At 42.0% G+C, this 10,213-nt stretch overlaps 1 protein-coding gene across 2 annotated transcripts in view; it reads right to left on the bottom strand.

Annotated features, from left to right (window-relative positions):
• Positions 1 to 3,290: 3,290 nt before the first annotated feature.
• LOC108228683 (podocalyxin-like) overlaps positions 3,291 to 10,213 on the bottom strand; it is a 21,625-nt gene continuing 14,702 nt past the window's right edge. Inside the window, exons 2-8 of one of the 2 annotated variants that reach the window (XM_037978652.1) lie at positions 9,253 to 9,906; positions 7,921 to 8,072; positions 7,803 to 7,826; positions 6,118 to 6,250; positions 5,978 to 6,033; positions 5,773 to 5,892; positions 3,291 to 4,150 (exon numbers count right to left, since the gene is read on the bottom strand). In XM_037978652.1, coding sequence (XP_037834580.1) covers positions 3,959 to 4,150; positions 5,773 to 5,892; positions 5,978 to 6,033; positions 6,118 to 6,250; positions 7,803 to 7,826; positions 7,921 to 8,072; positions 9,253 to 9,906 — 1,331 coding nt within the window. In that variant the 3' untranslated portion in view covers positions 3,291 to 3,958. Of the gene's footprint in view, positions 4,154 to 5,772; positions 5,893 to 5,977; positions 6,034 to 6,117; positions 6,251 to 7,802; positions 7,827 to 7,920; positions 8,073 to 9,252; positions 9,907 to 10,213 lie in introns of both variants that reach the window. The other variant, XM_037978651.1, reaches the window with a different exon arrangement.

Below are 10,213 nucleotides of genomic sequence, written 5' to 3'. Positions count from 1 at the left end.
TGGGGGGGTGGGGGAGATAGTGGTAACAATTAATTGTACACCACACTAAAAAGGGGAAAATACTAAAAAAAAAAGAAGTTATTTTTTAAAGAAAGCTATTGAATTGTGCTTTTCAAAAGCAAATCATCAAAGAATAAAAACTAATAACTTAAAGAAATCACAATTTTACTTCTTTAGTCGACTTGTTCATTTGCTGCTAATTTCAAGGTTTAACCCAAGTATAAAAATAAGGAACAGACTTTAACCACAGTTTCAGTACCTTTTTTAAAACAGTAGGTGTCACCAATGAGCAGACGGCGTCTCCAGAAGGAGAGCTGTACGCTAAAAGCAACGACAAGCAGAACAAACCTGCGTGCAGACTTTTAAACAATTAAATAGATTGGATTTTACTGATGGAATTAATTGTGTTTTTTTTAAAAAACTACATAAATGCTTCTACACAGATCTCGGAGCGAAACGGTAACCTTCAACTTCTTCAGTCTCGGTTGCTTCGAGGAACATGGAATGCTTTTAAGTTACGGATCAAATCCCGAGTTTTCAGAACAGTCGTTGATGTTTAACCCGACGGGCAGGACTTCTCCATAACTCTGTTTGGTTGTTATCTCCTGTAGGAACGAACAGATGCCAGGTTAATAATCCTGTCTGGCAGCTTTTACTCTTTTGCACGTGTTTTAGGAGTGCTAGCAAGTCTAATGCCCCTTTTCCACCGGCTCTAAAGGTCCCGGCTCCACTCTACTCGGCTCGCTTTGTGCGCGTTTCCACCGGCATTTTTTCGAGGCCGGTCCCTGCTTTGGAGTAGGGCCAGTTTACACAACTTGCGCCAAGTTTTGGCCCCGCCCCACGCAACACGAGGAGGCGTTCCTCTGCTACCGACCAAACTGGCCGGTGTGAACGCGATGCATTCTTTATCGAGCCAAGCCGAGTAGAGCCGGACTTCTGAATTAGAGCCGGTGTAAAAGGGGCATAAGGTTGGCATAAACGTCCAAACTGTGATCCTTCTGAAGATCCAGGTTTGATGCTCAACTAAATGTGTTTACTACTTTTTATTCTTCAAATGATTTTGCCACTAATAGGTCGTTAGCAGGACTCAACTTCCTTGTTTAAAACAACTCATTTCTATTGGCTAACGTCAGCACCACATGTGAAAAAACAAGTACACCTACAACTACACCTTTAATGTTGGAGCGGAATGATGCAGTGTGTGTGTGTGTGTGTTTTCTCTCCTTATGGCTCAGATATAGAGTGAGGTCATTAGCGAAATAATTAAATTTTTTATTGTTTTTGCATTCTGATCACGTTCAAAAGTGTTTTTTTTTCGTGCCAGAAGAAAGCCGAGTAAAACCAGATTTAATCCCAAGCACTTTTTTTTCTCTTTTTGTAAAATTAATAAACAAATAATGCCAAATATTGCTCTTCATTTTGGATATTTTGTATAAAAAACAAAAAATTTCTCCACGCAACGTGCCGTGTTAAGTTATTTGACTCTCAGATGTGTGTGGAAGTAGGGGGGCGTGGTCGCTGCAGTTTTAAGGCTGGTGAATGTGTAGAAAGCCTTGTAGTATTGCATTGTATGTAATGTACATAACGAATAAAGATTGTATTTTGTTCAAGTTTTTTTTGTGCACCCCGTTACTGCCCCCTGGTGGCCGTCCGTCAGAAGTGATGTGAAGAAAAAACATAAAAAAAACACATTTTAAAAAATTTTTTAATGGCAATTTACAAGTTCCAGTGTGTCAGACCCCCTGTTGTTTGTCTTCAGCAGCAAACAAACCATAAATACAAAAACATACTGATTACATACTTTGGTGAAAAATGGTACAGCTATAATAAAGTGAAACTTTACATACAAACATACAAAGTGACTGACTCGGTTTTCAATCTGCAGGTGGAAGTGAATGTATATATTATTGGTTTAAATAAAAGGAAACTGAATATTGCGGAAGTAGGAAATAAAGCAGATTAAAGAAAATAAATCAGTTTTTACAGTTTGACGTATAGAGACAGCTTTTTTCAGCCCTCCTGATAACGCAATTTGCTGGCTGTAATTCGTAAATTAATTAATTTTTTTATTATATACAAATCACTCCTGTCGGATCTTTAGGGGCGGAGTTAGGGAGGTTTTTCCCTGACGTTCCTGGAGAGGAAAATCTGACTCGGATCAGCTTTTTGCTGATCTTCCACAGAACCGTCATTCCTGCAGCTAATCAGTCTTCCATGAAAACATCCTTACAGCTCACATTTTAGGGTTGCGAGGGAAATAAAAAAAAAAGGAAGCCGTTTAAACCCAACGCCAAAGACATAAGGCTAAGAATGTTGGCCGTTACAGCTAAGCAACTTCGTAAATCATGAAAATACCTCTAATTCAGCCCGTTTCACATATATTAACCTAAAATTTTGTTTTGGTTGTAGCTGAGAGCCATTCCAAATACATACTTTCACCCAAAATCTGTGTTTAAATCTTTGCCAGTAATTATTGGAGTTGCCACAAACCGGTGGACGGATTTTAATGAAACTCAGTAACTGGATCGACCTCTAAGTACACCTGATTATACAGACCCTCCAGGATGTCGGGATGTTGCGATCGCAACTATTACCGCAAAATCAAGCAAACCCCGTGAAATCGTGACTTTTTGCGACTTTGCCCAAAACTTTTCCTGCAACTTTAACCCAATATTTATTGTTTCTGAAGTGATTCGCCACCGTTTCTGCGGTCTAGTCTCTTCTTTGTGGGTTTGTGTAGCGTGGAATACAAAATAAGTCCAAATAACTCAGGAAGAAGACACGTGACGTCACTTCCTGTTAACATCAGAATGCCGGGAGCGTGCAGGAGCAGCGACCGAAGCCAAAATGTGCGCTAATGCTTCACATTTGCCCACAAAGATTTCAGCAAAACACCGCAGTGAAGTTAGTTTGAAGTCGGATGTTGGATATTCGCGCTCCGCGGAGTTAGCGGCGTCTAGCTCACGGCTGACCCGAAACAGGAGCGCTAATGTCGGCCAGGCGTGCCTGAGTGAACCGCCGCGCCTGAGAGAAGGGGCCGGCAGAGAACGAAGCATTAGCGCACATTTTGGCTTCGGTCGCTGCTCCTGCACGCTCCCGGCATTCTGATGTTAACAGGAAGTGACATCACTAGTCTTCTTCCTGAGTTTGTGACTTTGTGTCTGCAAAACATGTGAGGAGAGCTGCAGACCAGGGACAATCCAGAAATGCTCATGAATGTCAGTTTAGAAGCTATCAAAGTTCTCAAATAAAGCACCTTTTGAGAATGTCAATGTTTGTTGGGAATTATCTTACAAAACTAGGAAGTATTTTTGGTTTAGATATTAAAAGTTATGGTTGTTTATTGATTTTAGTAAAAAAAAAAAAAGGCAACTTTTAGGAAAATGCCTGCGAAATCCTGGAGGGACTGATAAATCAGCCTGTGGTTATGACTCGGCGTGGTAGTCGTTAAGGATAATCCTCAACACCTCTGCCAACCTATTGGTTATGGCGCTCCATGTTCCGAGCGCTCCGCTCCCAAACGGTTAGAAGAACCAGTTTTCCACAGTGTGCCTGATTCAGATTGGCTTACATGTTCTAATAAAGTCAATAAACTGGGGGTTTTCCCCTCCTGTCCGATTTCATCGTAAGATCAGAAGGTTTGACTTTTCCCGACGTCGGCCATGTTTCTCTGGACCAAACGATGATTTTGCAAACTTCCCTGTTTTTCTTTTTTATTTCTAACAAAATTCGGAGCAAATTCCCTTTTCTGTTCAGCTCCTTTATGAGCGCAATAAAAGAATAAAATCCTCCTGTCGTGGCTTTGGACTTACAAGAGGAATAAAAAAATACAATTTTGGAAAAATAGGAAAAATCAAATATTTATATTAAACTATAGCGTAAAACTTCAGTGATTGACTCGTGTTGTAACACGGCGGATGGGAGACAGACGTGAGGCTGGTTCTGGTCCCTGTCCCCCTTACAGGTGGGTGTCCTCCTCGTCGGGGACGTCCCCCTTCACCAGGTCGTCGATGGGGACAATCCAGCCGTCGTTGAACTCGCCGTTGAGCGCCACCTTCTTCTCCTGCATCTCCGGTGGCGCCTCCATCACCTCCAGCGTGGGGTTGTCGTGGTAACAGTTCTCCACCGTGTGCAGCTCCTCCGTCAGGTGCTGCTGCGGGGACGAAGAGGACAAAGTCCTCCTTAATGACCTGTTTTTGAACTTTAGCCCTCCTAATTTAAAGCCATAAGGAAGCTGAGACCAGCTGGTATAACTTTTGGCCTTTTTTCCCCTGAAAATCATCATTTAGCGTCACTGTTATCACTTTTGGAAATTCCCTAGAAATAAAATTTGCGCTTCTAAGAACCGTACGTACACATTTAAAATATAAATTTAAAATCTTCTGCTAATGGCAACAACACATCTATGAATCAGACATTTAAATGGTAAATAAAAAACATGCAGATTTGTCATTATGGAGACTTTTATTCTCGTGCTCCTTCGATTAAAATGACTATCGGACGTGATGTTCGTAGTTTTACGGGTTTCACGGCTTGTTTACAAGTTAAGGAACCTGGAAATAAGAATTTTGTCCATATTTTCACTGTTACTAAACTCAAACAATGATCGATTATTGCTTAATTATATCTTAGTTTAATAAACTTTGGGAACCAAATTTCTAATTATCATTAAAAAAAGAGCTTTTCTATATGGTGGAGTCTCCCACTTTGACTGTGGGACTTCCTGTCCATACTCGGCACAGATGTTCCTGTCCTCTATTCCAGCTCTTTGGTTACAGCTCAGTCTATGACCACAATTTTGTCTCCTATGTCCAAAGGACATTTTCCCAAAGGACAGTTTTGTGGCTTGTCAATATGCATTTTGGCAAATTCCAATCTCATTAAGTCCACTTTGGCTCAAACAGACTGATGGTGTGATCTGACACGGATGACCCTTGACCTTGGTTACCATTCGTATCATCAGTCTCTTGAATTTGAAACAGTTGTCCTCTCGGGGACACGTCCAGGGAGGTTGTCTCAAGTCCTGTGGACCTTAAACTTCTGAATAATCTTTACTTTTAACCTGCTTGTCAAAGACAACTCTGTCTTTAGCTTTCTGTGCTCCATGTTCAGTGTGTTACACACCATGATACCAAACAGCCCTGTGACTACCTTCCACCCTTTAAACAGGCGGACTGACGAAGACACCTTAGTTTAACATCTTTTGTCAAATCCAGTTTCTTTAGTTTAGAAAATTCTTTTAAAAATTCCACAGAACCAAAATTTAAAAGCAACAACTAATTTTCATCGGTCTATTTTTAGTAATTAATTGATTTTTAGGGTTAGCAGTTTCAAGTTATTCTAGTGATTCTTGAGGGTTTTTCTTTTTTTAATGAGAGGCCACAAACACAGCTGACATTATCTTTATTAATCCATCTAATTTGGGGGGTCAGTACATAAGCACCGAAGCATCCCTATTACTCTTTGATTATTATTCTTTCAGTTCATCAAAGTATTTTATTTGCTATTCCTCCTGCAGTTTTTAGAAAAACCCATACAAAAAAAAATACAATGAAATTCCAGATTTCTCGACGATAGGATTTAGAAAATAAAGCCCTTTTGGCTGCTCTGTACTCGAGTTTAAACACGGCACAGACAGTTGGACTTTACCTGAATGGACTGGGTTTCGATATCTTTAATAGTTTTTACACAATTGCAAAGTTTTTTGAATTTTTACCACCGAATGTTCAACCGGTGGGATCTATTTCCTGCTCCAAACCGTTTGAGTCCTACCTGGTTCTCGTTGCACGGCTTTCGGTGGTGAGAGGCACAAAAGGTCAGGATGACGATCATGATGAGCAGCGCGCCGCAGGACGCCAGGATGGCAATCAGGGTCTTGTAGTCGGTCGGCTTCTTCGAAAGGACCAAACAGCGGAAGGGTCACGAAACGGTCCCGACAAGCAAAAACACATTCATTTTCCAGGATTCGAACCCTTACCGCGGCGTCTTCCTTTGTCATTTCGTCATAATACTGCTCGGCGAGGCTGGGCTTCACTGTCAGAGACATCGACACGAATCGAATAAAAACTGAGTTCAACTGCAGAGAGGCGACGGTCTGAATGGTGGAGGGTGCGTTACCGTGGCCGACGATCTCCACGCTGTCGAAAGACACTTTGCCGTTTTCGCGCCTCCATGTCAGGTTGCAGGTTCCTTGTTGCCAGTTTGGCATCAGCTTCTTGCAAACCTCTGCAAACTCTTTGTCTTTGGCCGTCTGCAAGGGGAAAGCAACATATTTCAATGATGGATAATGGAGGGACACAGCTGTTAGATGGGTGTGGGAACGAAGACAGAAGAGTTTCCATCCTGGGATTGGAATCATTGAGTCTTCTTTTTTTTAAATTCTTCTATCAGCAGGTATCTCTGCTTCCTGTTCTGGTCTTCCTCTAGTGATGAGAACTGCCTTTTTTTTGTTTTCCTTTGAAATACGATCACTTTTAAGTTTGAATACCAGAGAATTACGATTTCACGCAAAACCTTGACTGCCTAACTATTGGAGGTAGCTGAAAAAGTTGAACTTTTAGCCAAATTTGTTAAAGTTTTATTAGATTTTGGCAGGAACAAAAAAAGGAAGCTTATAAAATAAATTCAAAATGACGAAATCTTGATTTATTCCTTTGAAAAGTTGAACTTTTAGTATAGGTCCCTTGGTTAATCAGTCCTTTACCACCCTGCTTGACAGTTGGTAGTTGTCTTATTGTGACCTTTGACCTTTAAACTTTAACTTGCTAATGGAGGCCTGTAGAGTCTGACATGGAGCTCTTGGTTTTTTTGTCATTTCTGTTTCTGGGAAAACTAATTAATTACATGTCGTAACTTTTCACGACCCAGCTTCAACTTTCCGGGTCGCATATCTCCAGCGGTCGCTGTGCAAGGGGGGGGACACCCTGGACATCCTGGACATCCTGGACATCTCCAGTCCATCACAGGGGGGACACATGGAGACAAACAACCATTCGCCCTCTCACTCACACCTCGGTACAGTTTTTAGGAGTTACGATTACTTCTAATTGCAACAATTCACCTACTGAAGTAATATTCCCCTGCAGCACACGTGTCAAAGTCAAGGCCCGCGGGCCAGATCTGGCCCTCTGTAACATTTCACCCGGCCCTCTAGTCTAGTTCAGATCGAGTCTCTGATTCTTATTTTGCTTAAAAAAACTGAAGTTTTCTCTGACAGTGACTTAGAAGCCAACAATATATAGTTTTAATTTCTGTATGATCAGGTTTTTGTCTGTTTTAATGTTAAAAACTTCATTTAAAAGCTGAGTGAGGCGTAAGAAATGACTGTTAATGATGAGCTTTTTGAAGTTTGATCTTATTTGTCTGTGTTCATTAAAGTCTGTTTGCTCTAAATTCTGTATAATCTGTAACTGGGAAAAGGTCATTGATATTTCTATATGAATGATTTGATATAATGCATATAAAACCAATTAATTTATGTAATTTTTAATAAATATTGATCATGATCGGCCCTTGGCTAGGACCAAATCTTTAATTTTGGCCCCCTTGCGTCACTGGGTTTGACACCCCTGCATTACAGTATCATGTATTTGAATAAATACTCAGATTCCAAAGCTTTGTTGTGTCAGATGTGCGTCCCTGAAGAAAGGAGCAGGAAGGGCGTGGGCTGGTTTTCCCTTGGACAGGACAATGGTCAAGTCTCGATGAGAGTCAGAACCACCATTGTGTTTATTGTCTTTCTGCGAGTCCAAACGGTCTGCATGTGCTTGATAAAGATTTAAAGAAACACAACTCGAACTTACCTCCTGCGCACCGAGCAGGGAAAACTGAAAAACGGGAGAAAGAACAATGAATTTGTAGTTTATCTTCATAGAAATTAAAGTCCGATCTCTGCTCCCTTTTGTTTATTGCGTTGCTTACGGAAAACGTCTTTGGCTGAGCGGGGTTGGTGCTGGTGGTTAACTGGGTTATGGTTTCAGCTGGGGCGTGTGACGCTCCTATCGCCGGCGCTCCGGTACGGGTCTGGCTGGAGGTGGCGAAGCCGGTTTTTGGTGTTGCGGTCTTCCCGTTAACTGCAATCAGGAATCATCAAGATCACAGACATGCATTCAAACACTGGACTCCATACGAGAAGACAGAAGGTTCAAATATTCGTTATGCTAATAGGTTCAGCTGTAACTTGCTATTTCATGTTCAATAAAGAAGGTTACGAGACTCCATGATTGCCGATGAGGGAGTAGGCGGGACTTAAAGCGCCACATCTCTAGTGCACAGACTCTGGTTCCAAAAATGCAACACGACAGCTTCCTTAAAATCGGTCTGGCTGGCTTCGGTTCTCAGCGAGAAAAGGCAGGGACTCTTGGTCTGGTATTTTAATGCACGTCTATGGTTGAGACTTTTAATTAAAGCAATGCCTTATCTCTCTCCCAGAAACTCTAAAAACGGTATTAATAGTAACAAAACCTTGACCAAAAACATGACCTCCCTACTGGAGGTGGATATAAATCCCAGAGTAACCTTTGTTTTCTGATTTATTATTTTAGTGGTGATCCAGATGGCCATGGTGCTCCTACTGCTGTTTCCTTATATGCAAAAATCCACTTTTTGCATGATTTTGTACTTCCATTTGGGGATCTACTGCTTCTAGAAACAGTTCAGGCGCAAACCCCCCCAAAAAAAAACACCCAGCCATTTTCTGGTGTCTGCAAAATGACCTGTTTCCAAAACCTCTGGATTGTTGCATCACAATCCCCGTTGCCTGGCAACCCAAGTGGAGCTCCACCCACTCTCTGTTAAAGTCACGGCAGGTTTGCCTGAACTAACTTTAAAACTGTGTTAATAAAAGAGAAGAAATAAAACCGATCTTTACCAGGCGGCCGTCCGGACACTTTTCAGATTTGCCGATGTCCTGACCCGCTACCAGTTGGGGTTTTGGACCCTCGCCTCCTCGGATGTAACGCCCGTTACCCCCCTGATGGAGGAGGAGGACTAAACTGACCCTGCTGCTGCTGGCCGGGCTGACCCTGGCCTTATTTCAGTCGTATTTTTTTTCTTTTTGCGAATTGATAACGACATAAATGGGCGTCGGATCCTCTGCGTTTCATCCTTCAGGGAGTTTTTAGGTTTTGAGACGGGACACTGTCTCACCAACAGCAGCTTATTTGCATAATAGTGACGTCGCCCTAAAATCAAAACCCAGTTTGGATGTTATATTCAGATGCAGGAGATGTCGTGATCATAAAACGGCCTTACCTGACATGCTGTTCTTTTGGCTGTCGGTTGAAACGCCGTCGATGCTACTGGTGGACATCTGATCAGGTGGGGGAGCATATGGAGTCTTTGGGGATATCGTTACCCCTTTTGTGCCATGACCTCCTGGTTTTAAAGTAGTGTGGGAATGAGAAGGATTGGATGCTGAGGGTTTTTGGCCTCGGCTGACTGTGATAACACGTGGTGGAGTCTCTGTTGGCGTCCCAGATTTATGGACATTTGCAGAAGGACCAGGAAAACCACTTGATGTCATGCTCAGACCACCACCAGGCGGTGATGAGGTTGTTGTTCCAATGGTTGTTGGTGTTGAACTTGTTTCTGGCTTTATCGTTGTAGGCTTTATCATTGTAGGCTTTATCGTTGTAGGCTTTATCATTGTAGGTTTTATTGTTGTAGGCTTTATCGTTGCAGTCGACGATGTTACAGGTAGGGTTGTAGTTGCAGTATTTGTGTTTGTTTGCGTGGTTGTCTTGCTGTTAGGGGTTGTGGTTTCAGGAGCCTTTGTTGTACTAGTTGGACTTGTGGTGACAGTAGTAGTTGGAGCTCCTGTTGTCACAACAGTGGTAGGAGTTTTTCTTGTCAGAGGAGTTGGCGTCAAGCTCGTGGCAGTGCTGGTCACTGAACACATGCCTAAGCCTAAAGACAAAAGACATAAAAAACACCATTAGTTTAACAAGTTACATGAAAACAAACCAGTCAATATATGCACTGGGTTTCTTTAGGTTACAAAAAACATATTTTCTTCCATTGTTACCTCTGCCAAGGAGGTTATGGGTTCAGCAGATAATTCCCAACAAACATTGACATTCTCAAAAGGTGCTTTATTTGAGAACTTTGATAGCTTCTAAACTGACATTCATGAGCATTTCTGGATTGTCCCTGGTCTGCAGCTCTCCTCACGTTTTGCAGACACAAAGTGTTTGTCGATGCGTTTATGTTCCAT

Source organism: Kryptolebias marmoratus, linkage group LG1, assembly GCF_001649575.2.
Source record: "Kryptolebias marmoratus isolate JLee-2015 linkage group LG1, ASM164957v2, whole genome shotgun sequence".
NCBI lineage: Eukaryota > Metazoa > Chordata > Actinopteri > Cyprinodontiformes > Rivulidae > Kryptolebias > Kryptolebias marmoratus.
The sequence above is the reverse complement of the archived record's forward strand: the minus strand, read 5'-3'. Positions and strand labels throughout refer to the sequence as shown.